General features: G+C 43.9%; 1 protein-coding gene and 1 pseudogene across 1 annotated transcript in view; one reads left to right on the top strand and one right to left on the bottom strand.

The window, feature by feature from the left end:
• The window catches only part of SAXO1 (stabilizer of axonemal microtubules 1), a 40,439-nt gene extending 27,800 nt beyond the window's left edge, over nt 1-12,639 (bottom strand). The window contains exon 1 of the mRNA XM_074331522.1: nt 12,452-12,639. Coding sequence (XP_074187623.1) covers nt 12,452-12,639 — 188 coding nt within the window. The remainder of the gene's footprint in view (nt 1-12,451) is intronic.
• Nucleotides 12,640-18,013: 5,374 nt separating this feature from the next.
• Nucleotides 18,014-21,722, top strand: LOC109451151 (vigilin; annotated as a pseudogene).
• The last annotated feature ends 603 nt before the right edge of the window (nt 21,723-22,325 follow it).

Below are 22,325 nucleotides of genomic sequence, written 5' to 3'. Positions count from 1 at the left end.
TTTTATTTCTTGTGGATAAATTCCTAGGAATAGAATTGTTGGGCGAGGAGGTAGCCCAGTGTGTAGAAACTGCCATATATTTTGCCAAATTGGTTTGGGCCATTTTACATTCCTACCAACAAGGAATGAAATTCCAGTCTTTCCATTTTGCCAACACTAGGTTTTGTCAGTCTTTTTATTTGTAGCTATTCTTGTGTGTGGGTAGTGGTACCTCATTGTGGTTTAAGCTTGCATTTCCCTGATGACTCATTTTGTTAAGCACTTTTGTACATGCTTATTGTCCATTTGTATATCTTTTTGTGATTTATCTCTTCAAATCTTTTGCCTGTTTTTTTTTTTTTCTTTTTCTTTTTGAATTACAGATGATCTTTCTATATCCTGGATACCAGTCCTTTGCTAGATATCTGCCTTGCCAATATTGTTCCCAAACGTTTAGCTTGTATATTTATTTTCTTAAAGCTTTTGGCTTTGATGATGTTTAATTTACCAGTTCTTTCGTTTATGGTTATTTCCGTGACCTAAGACATCTTTGCCTTCCCCTGAGTTATAAAGATAATTCTCCTGTTTTCCTCTAAAAGCTTTATAATTCTAGCTTTCATATTCAGGTTTGCGATCTAGCTCAAATTATGTATGTGGGTGATTTGAGATTCGATTCAAGGATTTGTTTTTTAGAACCAATTTTGAGGCTTTGTTTACATAGGAAGCACCACACAGCAAGGGTAAACAAATATGAGTCTAGCTGCTGGGTTTTCTTTTTAAACAGTTTGTCAATGTGCTGCTGAGTCAGGCCACCATGGACAAAACTTACCCATGTGTGATTCTTGCCCCTGTTCTTGCATGCTTTCCGCAATCCTGTCCTGAGTACCCATTATGTCCCATGCACGAGGCAATGGTACCCAAGAACCACTTTCCAGGAAGTCAGACTGTGAAGGCGGCTACAAGCATGTGGTGTGTGAATGGGAGGAGAGGAGGAGAGCAGAGGGAACATAACCTGATCTGCGGGTACAGGAAGACCTCCTGGCAGGAGGGATTTTTTAGTTGAAACTTGAAGGAAGTGACAGAGGATGGGACAGGAATAGGGCTCTGGATGGATGGATAATGGGATGAATAAATGAAGAGATACATCATGGTTAATAATAGGATCTAGGCAGTAAATATATGGCCATTCACTTTAAAATTCTTTCAACTTTGTTGTATCCTTGAAATTTTACATAATAAAATGTTAGGGAGAAAAAGAGCAAGAAAAAGTATCTAAAAATCCTGTTTTAAGACGTGATCATACCATTGTGGTTAGGTAAGAAAATGTCCGTACTGTTAGAGACGCATAATGAAGTATGCAGGGTACAATGATGGGACGTCTGGAATTAATGGGTGAAACCAAATGCGGCAAAATCTTGATAATTATTGATGCTGGGAGATGTATACATGGGGGTCTGTCACTCTATTTTCATTTTGCAGATTTAAATTCTTTTAATTAGAGAAATATTAAACCAAATCCCTAAGAGGTAGGGCCGACATAAAACAACCATGTATCTGCTTAAGCAAGAGCTCCCTCAGGGCTAATGCGGCTTTAATCCAACCACCTGGGATGAAACAGGATTTTGATTTAAGCTAATGATAAGTGCAGAGCCAACAACCCCCAGAGGAAGCTTCCCTTCTCACACACTGAAATTTGTGTCATCTGCACTGGGCTTGTTCCCACATGGCCTTTTAGTGTCCTCCAGCCAAAAAGCAGCAAGCTCGCATACTTTACTAGTTTCGCTCTCGTCTCAAGAAATCTAGTAAGTACCCTGTGAATTTCGGATGAAACCCAACAGCTGTGCTAAACAAATCATCCCAAGGCTCTCTTCCAAGCATTGCAAAAAGCCTCTTTAATCTTATCTTAAAATAATAACTGTCTTTGACCCACCACTTCATCCCTACACAAGATTGAGCGGCTTGCATAGCACTCTGTGATTACTCTTATCACAACATTCATCCCACAATATGTTTTTTTTAATGCCTTTTTATGTGTTGCCCTACTTGGGAGGAGTGGGAGGGGTATCTTGTTCACTACTAGAAAACCAGGTAAACACAATGCCTGGTACACCCACATGCTTACTGAAATATTTTTGATGGCTAGGTGAACAATTTGTAAAACACGTACAGTTTACAGAGCTTGCCCATATGGTCTCATCTTATTCTTCCTGCAACCCAAACAGCTAACGAGGGCAGAGATTATTAACCTCCCACCAATATTCCAGACGAAGAAGCAAGGCCAGGGGATTAAAGACTTGCTCAATCCCACAGAACCATCAGTGGGTAAACCAGGATGAGGGTCAGATCTGCCGACTCCTCAAGATGCTCTTTTCATCATCCTATCAAATTCCTTTCAGAGGAAAATTCAAGTTGACCACTCATAATATGAGACACTTCTCTTCCCATAATCACAGAGCTTGGAGTTGGGGTTGTGTGGCCTCTGACTTACTACATTTAAGAGTAAATGGGACCCAATGAGCATGGGCCTTACTTGGAAAGCAAGGAGAGTAAACAGTTGGATAAATGCCACAACCCATAAAACCCCAGATGTCTGGCTTGATGATTCAACATGTTAAATATCTCAGATAGTTAATTAAGGTAGAAAGACAACAATTATGCTATATGCCATGTTAATTTCCACCAGCCAGCTGACATCAACCACTCAACATGTATTAATTTGTTTCATAATTTCTCCCTCCACGTTCCTCATTTTGCATAAATAACAATGAAGGGCTGTGTTTTCACAGCCTCTTTCTTGGGAACGATCAGGGACTGGCTAGGATTACCGTGAGCTGTCATCTCTGAGGTCAGATCACCCTAAGCAGTAGTTCATAAAAGACTCCTCCTCTCTGCGCTTCAAGTGCGGGGAAAGAACTGGAAGCACTGGGTGACTCTATAAATAAAACACTGGCCAACGGCTGAGGCGTACTCCCTACGCACACCTACCTACATGTACATCACCTCAGCCCTAGGTTTCTGCTTTGAGTTGCAGCAAGTTAACTGAGGAAACCTTGCGTGGGGCCAAAGGTCTAACGAGCAAGAAGGACCCAAGGTACAGCTGCACTCCATCTTCAGAAGCGGGGTCCAATGTGTCTGGGGTACAGCCATGTTCCTTCTGTCCCATGTGGAGTTACTGAAATGCCTGGAAGCTGTCAAAGGTCTGGTGTATTACCACGTACTTCACAGGGTTTACATAGACGTCCCATTGCCTGGAGCCCCAAAAGTTGGTGCTGAGGTATCTTAGCCTCCATGTCAAGATGCTAAGTTGTCTTTCTGTCAAAATTCCTGGGGGCCTTTCCTCCTCTAACCACGGACCTGTCTCCATGCTGTGCATAACGGAGAAGAGCTGGTTCCCATCAGCTCTCCCCGGCTCCAGTGTGAGCTGCCCCTGCCCTCCTACCCAGTAGCATTGCCCACCTGACTGGCCACAGAAAGGAGCACTTCTGTCCTTACAGCACAAGTGGCAGCACAAGTGTGCAGACAGAAAGCTTGGAGTCTAGTACCAGTACCTAATTCACACAGTGAGAATTGTCTCCAGCGCTGGCTCACAAGCTACCAACTTCACCGTCATAAACTGAGTACTGTTCCCCTTCCCCCCTCGCTGCTTGCTTCAGTTCTTGAAACCTTCAGAACTTCAACTGCTACCTCCTCCATCACAAAAGATTTTCCAGTGCTAATCTACATTTTTTTCTCTGCCTCTAATGAGCTCTTCAAAGTTTGAGCCAAACCTCCTATAATGTCATTAAAGTAAAAGAAAAACAATTTAAACAATGAGTGGAATGATTTTAGAAAAACAGGCTATTGCACTAAATGCATTCCTTCGTGTGCCATAAATATTTTAAACAAGCATTTGATTCTTAGGGACTGATGTCACTGTGACAGGACACCCTTTTCTCCCCTCCCCCAAAAATCAGGGGGCTGAATTTCAAGTTTAATTATTACCACAACTAAGCAGTTAGAACAAAATTGCTTCACTGTGCTGTGTGTTCATAATGCAATATATCGAAGTGGTATCTGATTTCACTAATGATTTTTCTCATCAGATGTGTAGTTTAAAGGGAAAATTTTTAAGTTACCTCTTCCCAACTGTAATTTTTCAATATAGTCTTTTTTTTTTAATTTATTGGGGTGACAATTGTTAGTAACATTACATAGATTTCAGGTGTACAATTCTGTAATACATCATCTATATCAATATAGTCTTAACCCTACAAATTAAAGTTCACTAATAGTAACTTCACACTGATAGTGTGAAACCCACTCATTCAATAAACTATGACATTATGAAATGTTAAAGGCAATGTATTCTCTTATCACCAAACAAATATTCTGCTTTGTATTGATTGCCCAATAACCAATAACAAAAAGTTTGGTTTCTTAATAAACACACAAAGATTTCTGGCATAAAGAACCAAGTTACAGAAAGTGCACTTTTCTTTTCTTTTTTTCAGTTTATATGTTTGAGCTAAAATCAGAACTTGTTAAACCCCTTGGGCTTCTGGAAGAATGCAGAGGATTTAAAGAGCATTTCTTACTGGACCTCCCAGGTGCCGTCAAAGTTCTAGGGAACGAGGAGGTGTTAGGAGAGAACAGGCAGATATACACACACGATGGGTGTTAACTCCGTTCTTGATTTTTGGTGGAAGAGAAACCTTCTTTACAAAACAGAGATTCACAAAAATAAAATTCTTGGCTCTCTATCATCTTTACAAAGTTACCCTCTTCTTTCTCTCTTCTCATACCACTGAAGACACAAACACCATACATTTTTGTTAGACTGCCTGAAAACTGTTCTCTGTGGGGTCTTTGCCTTTTGTTCACAAAGGTATAAAATTTGTACACCAATAGATCTGTTCACTCTCAAAGAAAACAGTATGAAAAGTTAACCGTTATTGAGCACTGACTAGATAGCAGGCACAGTTAACTCTTTATCTATCTTATCTCACATAATCTTCACAATAACCGAAGGCATACAAAAGGCTCACAAGCTAAGGTCATCAGTCAGACTGCAGAAAGCCTGGTTCTGCAAAAGATGCTCAGAGAACCAGCTCAGCTGCAAAAGACTCACAGGAGCATTCAAGAGGGAGTGGACCTGGGGTCTCGGTCTCTGAACCTCTGAGAAGCCTGGGGTACCAAGGATAGCCTCCCTAGCTTCTACCAAATTCCATCTCTTTCCGCATACTCTCACCTTTGCTCTTTCCCTACCTCTTTCTCCTCTTGGTGCCCTATACTAAGCTTCTAGTCCTTCAAGACCTAAGGCAGACACCATTTCCCACCCAGAGGACACTCAGGGAGGCAAAGTTCACTGACAGAACATTGTGTTAGCAGCCCCAGGCACTAAGAATCCTATCGTCTGCACCCGGACAGAGGAAAAGTGACAGCCACTTCCCATAAGCCCTCTCACTGACTGGAATCAGGTCATAAAGCCACCCCCAGCTGCAAGGGAGACTACAAAGTCAAGGATCTGGCTTTTTTGGCCACAACAGTGGGCAACAGGCAAGAGAGATGAGGTTTGGGGAGTAGTATGAGTGGCCACCCAAAAGAATCTGTTCTCAAAATGATTCTACCAAAATAAGGCATGTTTATAAGGTTTTGTCACTGTAGTACAGGTAGTTACCATGGTAAGGGCTAGTGAAAACTAATGGGATGGTAATGCGTTTTAAGAATCCACAAAACTAACACTATGCATACTTATTTACAGCTGTACACTATTAGAAAGGAATCATTGATTCCACAGCTCTACCGTGTTTCCCCGAAAATAAGACCTATCCTGAAAATAAGCCCCAGTTAAGATCATTAGCCAGACGGACGCATTTAGTACATTATGACGATGTTCCAGAAGAAGATGACATGACTGTATTTGAATAAATGTAGATTGTTGTACATGAAAAAATAAGACATCCCCTGAAACTATGCCCTAATGCATCTTTTGGAGCAAAAATTAATATAAGACCTGGTCTTCTTTTTGGGGAAATATGGTATAAGACCCGGTATTACTTTCAGGGAAACACAGTAGCACCTTTAGACTAGCATTCAACACAGTTGCCATAACGTTGCACATCCCAGTAGAGTCAGACAACACGTCATGGAACTCTTCAAGCCAAATGGAATTTCAGAAAACACACAGGAGCTAACTCTTCTGGAGTGTTGCCTTATATCATTAGCATGTGCACAGCACACACGCACGAACCTCCAACAAAATGAAGCTCAGACTGTGCCTTGCATGTGTACTCATCTTTACACCTCCTGCTTAACGGGTCCTCAAGTGCCTGGTGCTATTCTGGACACCAACACAAGCAGGCTGCCTCATGGGTCAATTGACTCCAGAGCACAGTTTCATTCAATTCCACTGGCTGTTTTAGCAGGTATTCCCAAACTGGTCCCTTTCCTCTGTCGCCTTCCAAGCTACTACTTACAACAGTGAAAAGAGATAGAAATCTTCCTGGTGCTTTGATTATATCTATTCCATTCTCACCCTCAGATAATCCCAACATATCATTAACAAATTAAACAATGTACAATAATAATACAAGTTTGTTTACTCGTTCATTTGCCTATGTATTCATTCACTCACACTGCATTCACAAAGCTCCTATTGCCATGTACAGTGTCATCTGTTAGGGTTAGAAAGAAAAAGCACCTATGTCCTGCCTAAAAGCACATATCCATTACTTCCTATCTTTACTTCTTGACAATGGTGGCTCAGAATTCAACAATGTGGGGAGGCATAGGAGGCCCTTATGCCTTATGAGGATATTGGTGGCAGTGTGACAGTCAAGAAAGCAGGTAGGAAGGGGTTGGAGGTATGGAGGTGGCACACCAAAGAGGCAGCAAAAATCATCAGGAAACCTGGTTACTTTTATTTTCTAACAAATAAGTGAATACATTGAAAATAAAAGGAGCCAGTTTTCTCGGGATTTCTGAACATGAAAAGAAGGCTAGAAAGACCCCGGAGTTGTTGGATTGGAATTGGAAGCAATGGTATGAACTGAGGTGCTTCCAGTATACATTCAGATATAGAAATAAGTATTTTCTCTGTATTTCTGTATATGCATGTGTATCTATGTGTATTTCTATATATGCATGTGTGTGTATACAGGATCAATGAGCACAGCGAGCAAGCAGATCTTGGTTCCTAAATATCATCCCTCACTGAAAGAAACCAGAGGCATTTGGAGAAGTTTCAGAGTTGGGGCATGGAAGTTTCAATACAAGATGAGCCTGGAATATTTGTGTCAGAAAACAAGGAAATGCTTAATAAATGATGGGCATATGTCAAAAGGACATAAGAGGCAGAGAAGAAGTTCAAATTGGGAAGAGTTTGAGGATTAACATGATAGTAACAGGTTAAAAACCACTGAATAAAATAGAACCATGCGTCCACAGTGAAATAAAATAAATACATATATAAATGAGAGAAGGGAATTTTCTTTCTTACAGTAGAAAGCCAAGTAATAAATGTAGAAGAAGTGGTGGAAATAGATCATCACTATTTGGCAACTTGTGGTGATAGTGGATGCAGGTGGGAATCAATCATGGATACTACCGCTGATGGGTGATGTTTTGATGGGGAGCAGGATATTAGTATCATACAAGAATATCTCCCCACAATAATCAAATATAAAGGAAAATGCTGACTTTAGAGTGGAGACACCTGGCAGATTCCAAGTTGACCAGATGACCAAGGTTAACGTCACCGTGATACGATGGGTCATCATCATGTATGTCTCAAAGTGATGCACCAGGAAGAACTCAGCATCATGTCTGTGGTTCCCTCCCAACAGTGCATAGCCTGAGCGGATCATAAGGACACACTGGACAGACCCAGGTGGAAGGTCATCCTATATAATGAAAGGCTTGTCAAGGCCATGAGACATGGGGGAAAGGGCTGAGGAACGGTTGCAGATGAGAGGGTAGGAATGAGATGTGGTAACTAAAAGCAATACAGGTTCCTAGATAGGGTGCTGGACCACAGACACTGTGGGAACGCTTGGAGAAATCTGAGTGAGGTAGGTGTATCGTACGGTGAGTACTGTCGTGTCCATGCTGACCTCCTGTGATTGGGTGGGTTGCACAATGATAATGCAGATGGAGAGATCCTTGCTTTGGGCAGAGTCATCAGGTAAGAAAAAGATGTGTATGTTTCCATGTGCATGTGTAGAAAGAGAGAAAAAGTGACCCAAAATTGAGGTAAAATATTAACAATTGGGAAATCTGGGTGAGGTGAAGGGAACACAGAATTCTTTGCACTGTTTTTAGAATTTTTTGGTAGGTTTGAGACCATTGCTTAAAAAAAAAAAAAAGAAAGAAAGAAAACACATGTAAGAAAGAGGACACTGGCCCTGAAGACACACAGACCTGAGTTTAAATTCTAACTCAGTAATTTATTTTATCTATGACCCTAAGAAAATATTTTGAGGCTCAGTTGCAGCATTAAAAAAAAAAATTGTTACCAGAGGGTAAGGGGGGCGGGAGTGGAAGATGAGGGTAAGGGGGATCAAATATATGGTGATGGAAGGAGAACTGACTCTGGGTGGTGTACACACAATGGGATTTATAGATGATGTAACAGAATTGTACACCTGAAATCTGTGTAATTTTACTAACAATTGTCACCCCAATGAATTTTTAAAAAAATTAATTCCTGCTTGCACCTCACAGAATTGGTCTAAACTAGATAACCAATAATAACCATTTACTGAAGACTTACTGTATATGCTAACATTTTAGAAATACTATTTCTAAACCAGCCAACGACCTGGCATAACTATTATGATTCCCGATTTACAATATGAAAAGCCTGAGACAGAGAAATGACATTTCCTGTCTATTAGTAAACGAGCACAAAGTCAGCTTCAAAACCCCACCCTCTTTCTAGTCCATTGAGCCCACTCCACCGCCTTCCCGGGTGGGCAGTGCTTCTCAGTGTGCTTTGGACGTTGAAGGATATCAATCAATACTGACTTTTCTACCAACTAGTCTAGTAGAAGAGCAGACATATGGTGAAATGATTATAATATAATATGTTAATAATGCTAGGTATATACAGAATGCAATGCAAAACTAGAGAAAGAAGAAAGTGATTTTGTGAGGTCTGGCTAAGGGGGAAAAGGTAAGGAGGCTTCAAAGGCACTGATACTTGAATCAATGCTGAAGGATGAGGCAGCAATGGAGAAACAAGAGGCAAGGATTTCAGGCAGATGCAGAGTCACGTGACAATGGGGATGCTGAGGGAAGCAGTGCTTGGAGGGAGGATGCAGCCTGGGGAGTGGGAAATGATTCTGGACAGGTAGGCAGAAACCAGATCCGGAAAGGTCGTGTGGGCCATGCCTAGTTTACACCTTGTCCTTCTTTCTGGCTAGGGGTGATGTGGCACAGCTGCTACCACTGCCTCTCCCCACATATGTCAGATATTAAAAACCATCGCACTTATTACACGTCAGACAACCCACACTCAGATAGCCATGACCAGCACGTGGAATTGGCACCCAAAATAGAACCATTTGTGGTCCCTACTCCAGGGGATGGGAGGCTTACAGGGTTTTTAACAGGTGACTGGTAAGATTGGCTCTGTGCATGACAAAATTCAAGCAAGACAGTAGTGAGAATTGGTCAAGGAACAGACTGCAGACATAGTGACCAGTGAGAATGGTAGGTAGGACAAAGGTCAAGGTGGTTCTTACTAAATGCTATTCTTGATAAATATTAAAATGTAGCACAGTACGCAGATGCAGCTGTAAACAGTATGAGCTTGAAGCGGCCTAGGAATCCAACCAGGCAAGTGTAGCCAACTACAAAGAAGAAATCAACGGGTAATTAACCAGTATGTAGTGTATATAAGCAATGGCTAAGCTTCCTTTTGGGGAGCAAGAGCTTTGAATGCCAATCCTGTCTCCTTTACTTAATGCAAGTAAATGAAACTGCCTAACGAGTTGTCTTGTTCTTGAATAGAACACCACAAGCGGTGAACCACTTGAGTTCGGCAGCAAGAAGGCCAATAGTCCTGTTGTATAAATAAGAGGTGCACATCCAAACAAAGTCAGAAATGGGTGCAACTTCAAGCTTTGGTCCAATCCTTGTCAGAAGGCCTATTATGGTGGAGAAAGCATGTAAAGTGCTCTTCAAACAATAAAATCCAGCACCCAGGACAAGCTGAAAGTTGTGCTCAGGGGACAGTGAGACACAGGAGAAAGGACTGGAGTGGGAGTAGGCAAGCAGACAGAGAGAGACGTGAATACATTCACTGACCTCGAAATTCCATGCAAACACAGTTGCAAACTGACCACAGCAGTTACTGTAACACCCTAGATACCATCGGGCTATTAGTCATTTCCTCCAACGTTTAGGTGCTCGGTGAAAATATTATTAAAAGGCAATTAGTCACAGTTTCTGCATCTTGAAAAAGACATATGATATTTAAGTACATAAGTTAAAACGCACACATAGATACACCCATGTGGACACACAGACATGACACAATTAGGAAGCATTCCAAAGCAGAATATGGGGCAAGAAACTGGTGTCTTGATTTTGAGGAGCAGTTGAGTGTTGGGTGTAGTAGAAAAAGTACTGTAGAAAACTGGATTTCATTTCGGCCTCAGTTTCCTTGACTGAAAAAAATTGGAGGACTGAAAAGATAATCTCTTTTAACATCATACTGCTGACTTCGAACTCTCCTCTCAGAAGAAAACAGCAGAGAGGTCTGGGAGAGACGTCTTGCTATGACTGCAAGAAATTCAGGCTAAATCCTTCCGTGTGCGGATCCAGTGAGGGCAGCAACTCACATCGGATCCAGAAACGTGGTAATACGATTGAGAAAACTGAAAACACATTGTAAGTGAAGGCCTGGGGAGAATACAACAGTGCGCTTTAAGACGCTGACTGTTTTTGAAATAAAACTTTAAAACATGCCATAAAAAGCAACTATTCCTCTGGGGGAAGAGTGGCCTAAAGTGTCTTTGATTGTAACGATGGGAAAGACTTTCATCTGCGCTCTTTACGAGGTTAATTGTAACTCTCCCCCCAAGCTCAGAAACCCTTTTCTGAATCTTGTGGTTGTAACCTGACACGCTGCATGATAAACGTTCATTTTTCAACAGGCGCATTCCAAAATGGTAAAATGTATGGCTCAGAAAGCAGTCAAATGAGTGAAAGCTGATAAGAGGCTCTATTTTTGCTAGCCCGTGTGCGGACACACACACACACACACACACACACACACAGAGCCTGCCGACCTCCAAGTACATCCAGTGGCAGTCCTTTATCTCTTGGACTTCAGCTCTTCTAAGCGATCAAGCTTCACCAGAAAGGACACGGCAAACCCACAGAAATGTGAAACTCTTAGCACAATGCCTGGCGCGTGGTACTCCCTCGATAGCTCATAACCGTTATCTTATCCTCGGTTCTGTTCATTCCTGCTGATGAATTATGACTCTGCTAGTCATTGACAGAAATGTATTCCCTCCAATGAGGTCATCTTCTTGGAATATATAACCACTAAAACCCCCTATGGAATGCTGTTGGGGTTGCCTTCTTTTACAAACAGGCATGAGACAGTTACCATAAATTTGTTGTCTATACGAATGGAAAAACCTACCACATTGCTTTTCACAGTTCTTTTAGATACAAGACCTCAACTGAAAACTGTGGTTCATACTTTCTTCCCATATGCTAATAGGAATTAATCTCCTGCTGGACTTCCATGGCTCCCTCATGGCATGCTTACTAATAATAATGATGTGTTACCATTTATTGATCATTTACCACATGCCAGGCATAGTGCTAATAGCTTTTCTGCTTATTCGCATCTTTCATCTTCATGACGACCTGTGAGATGCTGCTGCTATTATCCTCGTCTCCATAAGGTGCCTGAGGCTTGGAAAGGTTAAGTTATCCAAGACCATTCATTCATTCAGGGAGGTACATAGCTGGTAAGGGCTGGGAACACACACTTGAACCAGATGTTTCTGAATCCAACGTGTGTGTTAATATTTTCCACTAGATTGTAATTACTACATCAAGGGTTCTTAACACAGGGTCCTTAAGTGAACTTTAGGAGATCCATGAGGCCCTGGAAATTGTATGTAAAATAATGAATGTACGTACACAGTTTCCTTGGTAAAAGTCCAAAACTTTTGCCATATTTTGGAAGAGTCCAGGACTCAAAAAAAACAACACACACTGACAGACTCCGGTGGGGCCATATCTTATCATCTTTGTATTCTGCATTATCACATCTATCACTGTCCTCAGCACCCAGAAGCAGTGCATATACGTCATAGGTATTTGAACCAGTGTCCAATTGACCCAGTTCTCTTCTCTTGTCCTTTCTTGCTCATTCCGTCCCTCCCTCACCCCACGGAGATGCCGTGAGAGTGATGACTTTTTTAAAACTCTGTTTTAAGCTATACACATGTGAGAGCTCCATCAGCACAGTTCCAGAGCCCAGCCTTTCACGCTGTTGCACTTCACAGCCTCACACTGTGAAAGGGCAAACAGGACCCCATCCTGCCCCGTCATCCCAGAAAACCAAACATCTGCTTCTTCTGGCCCAAAGAGCTCGCCTGCTGAGGAGGAGATGCCCAGCACACCTGGCCCTTCCTGCTTGAGCTCCAGCTCCATTTTCAGGGTCAGCTGTCAAGTAATCCTCTGCTTTATAAACAATCTCACATTTTAATAAAAGCCATTGTGCAAGGTGAGCTTTTGCAATATGTGAAGTTGGTTTTCAGTCTGCAGCTGCACTTACAGATGCCCCCACTGTCTAATTGAACCGTCTGCAATGGCTATGAAAATAATAACCCATTATTGCACTTTGGGCATGCCTACTGTGTGCCAGGTACTGTTCTAGATGCCAGGTACTGTTCTAGCTGCTTCCACCCATCATCCTGCAATCCACACAATAACTTAGACAAATACCATCAACATTTTGTGGATGGAGAACCTGAGATTCCATCACAGAGGTTAAATAATTTGCTCAAAAGCTGAGCTCTGACCCCATGTAGGGATGACACCAAAAGTCTTACACTTCCCCATTTCTCCCTGCTTCCTTTTTCTCATGGAGCCAAAATTACTCTCTTTTTAAAGAAAGTCTCCTTGAGTTGTAAAATAGGAAAGACTTCCAGGCCTCAGCCTCTTAAGTAGCTGCAAAATAATATCATTTCACAGCACTACACTAAAATAGGCTAGGCTAGCATAGAATTTTTGCTTTTCACTCTTCACAAATAAAGGTAAGAAAAATGACTATATGTCTTAAAACTATTCTAGATGTTTTATTAAAAGCCATTTTGAATCCTACTATTCAATTACATTCAACAAATAATGGGTATCAAGGCACTCGGCTAGACCATGGACAGACCCAAAAGACTACGACAGTCTTAGCCCTCACTCAATGGATGTTCCAATGAATTGAGCAGATTAATATACAAATTGTTTAGTATACTACTAAAACAGAGGAAGAATTTCATAGCAGGCTAATGGACCTCCGAAGAAGGAAATAGGACACACTTGTTTCATGTAGGTGGAGAAGAGGAAGGTATATGAAAAATTCAGGCTTCATGAGGAGATCGCGTCAGAGCTGAGAGTGGGCAAGCTTTTGCATGTCAGGGATGTGTGGACAAAGGTGAAAGGACGTGCCAGAAGTGAAGGATCTGAGCAAAGGCTCAGGGAGGAAAAGGCACAGGGGCTTGATGGGATGTTCTAGAGCTCCTTTGGCTAGATCGCTTGGCCTGGGACATGCATGACGCTGGGAACTGCACTGGGAAGCTGACTTACTGGCTTGCTTTTGTGAGGACAATGAGCAAGAGCTCAACTAAGGTTGTGGATTGGAAGAGTGACCCGATCCGCTCTATTTTCAGAAGACTAATCTGGCAGTAGGGTCTGGACTAAAGGGAAAGGAGTCTGGAAGTAGGGAGACCAATTACAGTTATCTGGTTATGAGATGAAAACCTAAACTAGGGTGTGGAAGAAGGAAAGTGACGAGTTAAGAGACACTGCACCAGGACTCAGGGATAGACAACTCAGAGGGCTGAAAGGAAGGAAATTCCCCACCAGACCAACACTGCCCAAAATGGGGCGGTTAGAATGGAGTTTGCTTGAGAAAAGAACGGATTTCAGTTTTTTGCACTTCCTGATTCACTCATGTGTTTACATATTAGGATTAACAAATGAGAATAATTACAAAGTTTAATCATTTACAGGGAAGCCTGAGAACTGGGTTATGCTGGAGTCATTTTTATGCTGTGAGGTTGCTAAACTCATTCATAAAGTTGTTTTCTGGCACATTTTGGCTAAAGCTCTCAGAATCAACAGTAGGAACTAAGGCGCTGCTTGGGAGTATGTGTTTAAAGCATACAAATCACAAGTATAGTGGGAAGGGATACGTGGCTGTGGTAGGTCGTATTTGGAATCTATAGTTTGAAAGGAAGCTTCAGGAGATGAAGAAGTCAAGTTTTAGCAGCTCATTAATCCCCCAGACCCACCAAAACTGGTATGTGAGCTCACTAAACACCAAGCTCGTAAGGGAGGTCTTGCCAGAGGGGGAGTCTTGTCCCCAGCCCCCCAGCTCTGAGCAGCTGAGGGAGGGAGAGGAGGGTGACTTGTACAGTGCCTCAAGGAGAGTCTCCCACCCTGGCTGCACCCAGCTTGCCTTTTGGGAATTTTCTAGATACTTGCAAGCAAACTGAGGTGGACTAGTGTAACAAACTTTTAAAATCTATAGTTTTTTGTAATATTAAATAACAGCAGTACATTTGATTTGTGGGAGACGGTTCATATACAGAGGGTACCAAAAAAAGGTATACACATTTTAAGAAAGGAAAAAACTGTATTAAAATTGTAGTACTCACTATATTCATGTACCAATAACAAAAGATGGATACAAGTCACATTTGACTTCTGCAATTACAAGAGGTGCTCAAAGTGGTTACCATGAGCATAATTTTAATACAGTTTTTTTTCTTTCTTAAAATGTATATACATTTTTTGGCACCCTCTGTATTTTTTTGTTTGTTTGTTTTATTCCAAAAACAAAACCCACTATTGTAACGTTGGAAAGTACAGAAAGGTATAAAGAAAAAAAGAAAAACTCACTCAGAACTCTACTACGTACCCATCAGTTAACATTTTGGTATATTACTTTCCAGTCTTTTAACATTTGCATTTTTAACAGAGTCAAGAGATTTTACGCTTTAAAATGTGATTATCCTGTAGGGCATTATCTAAGAGCTAAGGGCTTGTGAAATTCAAATCGGACCAACCACTAGCCCAACACCTGACAGCAGAGCAGGTGTAAAGTGTTAAACCAACTTCAAAGAGTTTCCTAAGAACCTCTGGAAATGGATATGATGACATCTACAAGAAGTCACTTTAACAAATGCTTCTCTTCCATGCTTCTAGGTTACTTCTTTGCAGTGGTGTTAATTAAACAGCTTGCTAATAGAAAGGAGGGGGGAAAAAGGAAATGACAACCTCCACTCACTCCTGTTCTTAATCATGAAATACTCCATAGTATTTTCATAACAATACTTTCACATCCACATTATTTGGAGTAAGCAAGGCTGGTCCACACCAATTTCCAAACAAGTCTGGAAACCGAGGCAAATAGAGGGCAAGTGATTCATCTAAGGTCATACAGGCGGTTGGTGGCAAAGCCAGGACTAGAAGTCAGGCTTCTTGCCCCCTCCACCCCTTCCAGTAGGGCCCCCTGAGCAGGAGAAGGGGCCAGACCAAAGCTTCTCATGCCATCTGGAACCCTCTCTGAGACAGCATGATACTAGTAATTTCAGCCATTGCACTAGGTTGGCGGGCAAAAACAAAGATTCAGTCTCCCTTTCTGTGCATCCACGTATTTCTCAAATGTTTTGTCAGCTAGTCACAAGCAGGAGTACTAACTCCTGAGCTCCTAGTATATATCAGGAGCTCTACCAAAATGCTATCACATGTAATCCACAAGGAGCATGGGACCTGTTTTATAATTATTAAAAAAAAAAAAAAAAAAAAGGGACTCAGCAACTTGGCCAAGGTCCTACAGTAAATGCCAAAATCAGGATTCTAACTCAGCTCTGCCCAACTCAGAAACCTTTTTCCTCTACATTTTGCCACACTCTTGATGTGCAGAGTCCTTTGGCTGCTCAAGGCTGAGTGAGATAGAGCTTGTCCCCACAGGAGACAGAAACCCCATGACAGGACAGACTCCCTGCCCCACGGGCCTCTCAGGACATACCAGGGAGGCCAGCACCCAGGACAGCCCCCTCTCATGTGTCACCTCGTTTCCTCACTGCATTCTGAGGACTAAAGAACTTCACTCGCAAGGATAGCCTGCTGGGTAAGGAGACAGAGCCCTCTCCACCCAGCTCAGCCCAAACGGGCCACAGTCCACAGCATGAAGATACCCAAGCCCTGAAGATACAGTTGTCCCTAAATGTGGAGAAAATGTGAAGCGTGTAGTGTGAGACACCAAAACAAGGAAACATCTCACTACAAAATTGAGCTTGATGGACTGAGATGTCATATGTCTTGGAATTCCACAGCAATTTTTACTGAGTAATAAAAATGCCCCTCCCCAAAGAGAGCACGCAAAGAAGCCCCAAAACTGGGGCCCTGGCAGGAGCTCTGGTATAGTAGAGCAGGCAACCCGTCTCCTAGGAAAAGCTCTACAAAGTACATTGGGGTGAAAGCTCCTACATGACAGTCCCTCGGCGTTGGCTGACTTTCCTTGGAGTCACCATGGCAGTGGGGGTCGGGGGCGGGCCCCTGAGCACAGGTGTCCTTCAGGTGACTTTGAGCATATAACATCAACACAGGAGAGAAAGCAACCGCACAAAGGTGGGCAAGGCAATTTGGCTGAATTTCACTGAGACAGATGAACTTTTTCACCAAAGCTATTCCATTCCTGTACCTGAACTTGCTGGATTTTGAGATGTCGAAAAGAACGGCTTTTGAAGATTCACTGAGCAGTACCTTGGTAATCTTTCCTTAATTCATTCCTTGAACTTCTATATACCAAGTCAGTGATACTTTATGGAGATACAAATTAAAGGCTATAGTCCTCAACCTCAAAAAGCTCAGTCCAGTCAAGACCAACAAGTATTTATGCCATTAAGTAACTGCTCTGATGGCTGTATTTACATAAAGCTCAGTGGAAACTCATTGAGCAACTAAATCAGCAGAGGAAATCAGGGAGGGTTTCAAAGAAGAGGTGGCGTGTACACTAAGGAGAGCTGCCAGATGTGTTATGGGAGACCGGGTTCTTGGTATCGTCACAGGAAAGAATTCAAGGACATACCAAATAAGTCATGCAAACAAAGCCAAGCAAGCAGTGGATTTATTAAAGGAAAAGAAATAGTACACTCTCAAAATGGCATGAGAGTGGGCAGGCCCAGAAGAAGAGCAACTGCACTGAAGAACGAAGAGACTTTAGGATTTTATTAGAATGAGGGCACGAAATATTCAAGTGTTAGGGGAGGCATCACAGGCATTCTCAGGGAGGGTCCTCGCTGACCACTCCTTCCTGATGAGAGGAAGGATTCCCTTGTCCTTACTTGGCCCTTGCTGGAACTGTCATGGAGACCCTTGGCGGGGGGAGGGAGAGGAGGGGAGTGGGGAGAGAGAATTTTTCCCTGCAATGCTAATAGTATCATAATCCATTACAATTAGCTGTAGCTGCACGTTTTCTTAAGAATGACCTCATGTCCTCTTTCCTTTGTCTCCCCTCACATCCTCCTTCCTTTCTTCCCTGCTCTCACCCCACAGCCCTGTTCTTTCTGCCTACAGTAATAGATGGACCATTAGCAGGGAAGACATCCAGGGAAGAAAGAAAAACAAGTGCATCGGAGCAGAGTGCAGGGAACCTCAGAAAGGCCAGCTTATCCCCCTGGCGGGCGGCAAGCCACTGCACAAAAGCTGGCAGGCTGACAGAGGTGGCCTCAGGATGGGCTTTCTGGCTACTGACCGTTTTGCTGTGGCTCACTTAGGACTGTGTGTAGACGCTGGATCTACTATGAGCTCCTTGGCAGTTTTGACCCAAGAGAGCTTTGCTGAACACCAAAGTGGACTGGTTCCACAACAAATCAAAGTTACCACTTTAAATTCAGAAGAAGAGAGTAACTCTCCAACCTGCTCCCTGGGAAATGCTTTCCCCCAACTCCCTGAGAAAGCAGCCTGCTTGGAAATTGCCCAGGAACCTGCCAGCACCTGGAGTAACAAGATCCGACCCATCAAGTCTTCCATCATCACTCAGGTGTTCCATATACCCCTGGAGGAGAGAAAATATAAGGACAGGAACCAGTTTGGAGAAGGTAAACAAGCAACAATCTGCCTGGAGATCATGCAGAGGACGGCACTCACCTGGAGCGGTCTCTCACCAAAGACCAGGGCCTCTCCCTCATGGTCTCTGGGAAGCTGGATGTTGTCATGAAAACCCAGAATGGTGGTGTTGCTAGACGCAGGCCTCAGCAACTGCTGCCATTCCCAAAGAGCACCATTGCTTTGTTATTGGCACAAATGGAGAGAAACTGCAAGACTTGGAGCTAAGACCTGCAACCCAAATCTAGATCCCGTGCCCAGACGGCGTGAGCAACCACATCAGGATCACGAGTGCCAGAGAGGGTGCAGAGAGGTCCTGTTCATCTTCGCCACACAGGACTACTGGGGAGAGGCTGGAAGTGGAAAAGGCGTTCCACCCCTTCATTGGTGGGCCTTATAATTGACTGGTCAGTGAGATCATGCAGGGGACAGGCACACATATCCACATCCCCCGACCCAACATCAACCAGAGGGAAATCGTCCTCACAGGAGAGAAAGAACCATTGGTTCAGGCTGTGGCTCGAGTCAAGAAGATTTATGAAGAGAAGAAAAAGAAGACCACAACCATCGCAGTGGAGGTGAAGAAATCCCAGCACAAATATGTCACCAGACCCAAGGGCAATTCCTTGCAAGAGATCCTGGAAAGAACTGGTGTTTCTGTGGATTTCCCGCCCTCAGACAGCATTTCCCTGATTGATACTTCAAGGTGAGCGTGAAAAGCTAGGGCAGTTGCTGACTGAAGTCTAGGCCAAGACCATCAGCTTCACAGTCTCCTCTGTTTCCGCTCCTTCCTGGCTTCACTGTTTCATCGTTGGCAAGAAAGGGCAGAACCTGGCCAAAATCACTCAGCAGATGCCAAAGGTTCACATCGAGTTCAAAGAGGGTGAGGACAAAATCAGCCAGGAAGGCCCCACAGAGGACGTAAATGTGGCCCAGGAACGGATCGAAGCCATGGTGAAAAGATGAGTCACCGGATGGACTACGTGGAGGTCAACACTGACCACAAGTTCCACAGGCATCTCATTGGGAAGAGCGGAGCCAACATCAACAGAATCAAAGAGCAGGACAAGGTGTCTGTGCGCATCCCTCCTGACAGCAAGAAGAGCAACCTGATCTGCATCGAGGTGGGCACGCAGGGTGTACAGCAGGCCAAGGGGTTACTGCTGGAGCTTTCCTCTCACGTGGAAAACAAGACACCAGGGACCTCATCGTGGAGCAGAGGTTCCACTGCACAATCATCAGGCAGAAGGACAAGCACATTCGTGAGATTCGCAACAAGTTCCCAGATGTTATCATCAGCTTCCTAGACCCAGCACAAGAAAAAAGATATTGTCCAACTCAGAGAGCCCAAGAATGAGGTGGGAAAATGCACAAAATGCATGCAAAAGATGATGGCAGATTTGGTGGAAAATAGCTATTCAATCTCTGTTCCAATCTTCAAACAGTTGCACAAGAACATCATTGGTAAAAGATCCATGAAGAAAGCAACACCAAGATTGACCTTCCAGCAGAGAACAGCAATTCAGAGACCATTGTCATCACAGGCAAGCGGGCCAACTGCAAGGCCACCCAGAGTCATATCCTGTCTATCCAGAAAGACCTGGCCAACATAGCGAGGTGGAGATCTCGATCCCTGCCAAGCTGCATAACTCCTTCATTGGCTCAAAGGGTCACCTGATCCCCCATCATGGAGGATTGTAGTGGGGTGCACAGTCACTTCCCTGTGGAAGATTTGGGGAGCAACACGTTGTCATCAGGGGCCTTCCTCAGAAGTGGAGAAGCCAAGAAACAGCTCCTGCACCTGGCAGAGGAGAAGCAAACCAAGAGTTTCACCGCTGACATCCACGCCAAGCCAGAGGACCACAAGTTCCTCATTGGCAAAATCCGCAATGTGTGTGACACCACTGGAGCCCGCATCATATTCCCAACGGCTGAGGATACGGATCAGGACCTGATCACCATCACGGGGAAAGAGGACACTGTTCAGGGAGGCCCAGAGCAAGCTGGAAGTCCTCATCCAGAACCTGGATAACGTGGTGGAAGACCACGTGCTGGCAGACCTGAAGCACAGCCATCGTTTTGTTATCCAAAGAGGTCAAGTCTTACAGGAGAATGCTAGAGAGTACGGTGGGGTGATGCTTAGCTTCCCATGGTCCAGCACACAGAGTGACAAAATCACCCTCAAGGGTGCCAAGGACTGTGTAGAGGTGGCCCAGAAGCTTATTCAGGAGATCATCGAGGACCTGGAAACCTCATATGCACCATATCCCAGAAAGTCCATTGATCTGTCATGGGCCCCAAAGTTTCCAGCATCCATGAGATTACTCAGGGCTATAATGTGCAAAGTAAATTCCCACACAGTGAGGAGAAACCAGTTTGAAGTGTACAGCAAGCCGTCCAGGAGAACAAGTGTACAGCAATAATGCCAGGGAGGGGAGAGACGATGACCCTGGCTCTCTAAGGAGGTATCACATCATCATCATCTCTGGCCGGAAGGAAAAGTGTGAGATCACCAAGGAAGCCCTCGCGGTGCTGTTCTTGTCACCATTAAGGTAGACGTGCCCTTTGACCTTCACTGGTACCTCATCAGGCAGCAGGGAGCAGGATCCATAGGATAATGGACAAGTTGGAAGTGAATGTACATGTCCTGGCCCCTGAGCTGCAGTCCAACGTCATCACCATTGCAGTCCTCGCTGCATATCTGAGCTGGGCCAAGGCCAGACTGCTGGAACATGGGAGGGAGCTGCAGGTGGAGCAGGTGGGCTTTAAGGAGTTTTAAGCTGAGCATCATCGTAGACCCTAAATACCATCCCAAAATTATTGGGAGAAAGGGGGCAGTGATTACCCAAATCTTCTTGGAGCATGACGTGAACATCCAGTTTCTTGATAAGGATGATGGGAACCAGCCACAGGGTACGAAAAGAACACAGAAGCTGCCCAGGACGCCATATTGAAATCTGTGGGTGAACTGGAACAGATGGTTTCTAAGGATGTCCCACTACACTGCCACGTTCATGCCTGCATCACTGGCGCCCGTGGCAGAGCCATTCACAAAATCATGGATGAATTCAAGGCAGACATTTGCTTCCTGCAGAGCAGGTCTTTAGACCCCAACTGCGTCACCGACAAGGCTCCCAGAGAACGTGGAAGAAACCATTACTCACACCCTAAACCTGAAGGAGGAATAGCTGATCGACATGGTGGACAGCGACATGTGGCAGTTGTACATGAAGCCACCAGCCCACGAGGAGCCCAAGGCACCGTGCAAGGGCTTTGTGGTGTGGTATGCTTCCCAGACTGCCAACAGCAGCAAGAAGGCTCCTGATATGAGCAGCTCTGAGGAATTTCCCAGATTTGATGCTCAAGGGAACCCCCCCAAGACTCTACCTTGGGTCCCCAAATGATGATTAAAAAGCAGAAACCTCTCTAGCCTACTGACCTACACTCCACCACACATGGTTTCTCTCAATCTGAGCCAGGGGATGGGCCCTCTGTCAATTTTTGACACTCCCCCCTCCCCAAGGTATCACAGTGAAGTTGGGGTGCTCAGCACTATGCGCGGCCAGTTCCTAGGCTTGGCCAGCACTGGGCACGTGCTCAGGACCTGACACGGCTCCGAGACAGCTCCCCACTGCTATAAGTACTGACTGAGGTAATTGGACATTTCACAATAAGCTTCCTGGCCCGCCCAATGATGTCAAAATGTCCCACCGCCACTCTGAGAGCTCCACAGCTGTGGTTGTGTCTACCTCCTATGTCATGACATCAGTAAAGACATTTCTTAACTTTATAAAAGCCAAAATAAAAATGAGAGAGAGAGAGAGAGAAAAGTTACAGAGGTATATTTCTGAAATTACAAATAGTCCTATATTCCTAGAGTGGAAAATGACAAGTGAGAAGTGTTGGAACATTAGGCTGGACAAGGTGGCAGAGGCCAGACCTTGTAGGACCTTCAACAACAAAGAAGTTATCATTTTATGCTGTAGGTGATGGAGAACGTCAGATGA

This window comes from Rhinolophus sinicus, linkage group LG04 (assembly GCF_036562045.2).
Source record: "Rhinolophus sinicus isolate RSC01 linkage group LG04, ASM3656204v1, whole genome shotgun sequence".
NCBI classification, from domain to species: domain Eukaryota; kingdom Metazoa; phylum Chordata; class Mammalia; order Chiroptera; family Rhinolophidae; genus Rhinolophus; species Rhinolophus sinicus.
This window is presented reverse-complemented; position numbering and strand designations above follow the sequence as displayed.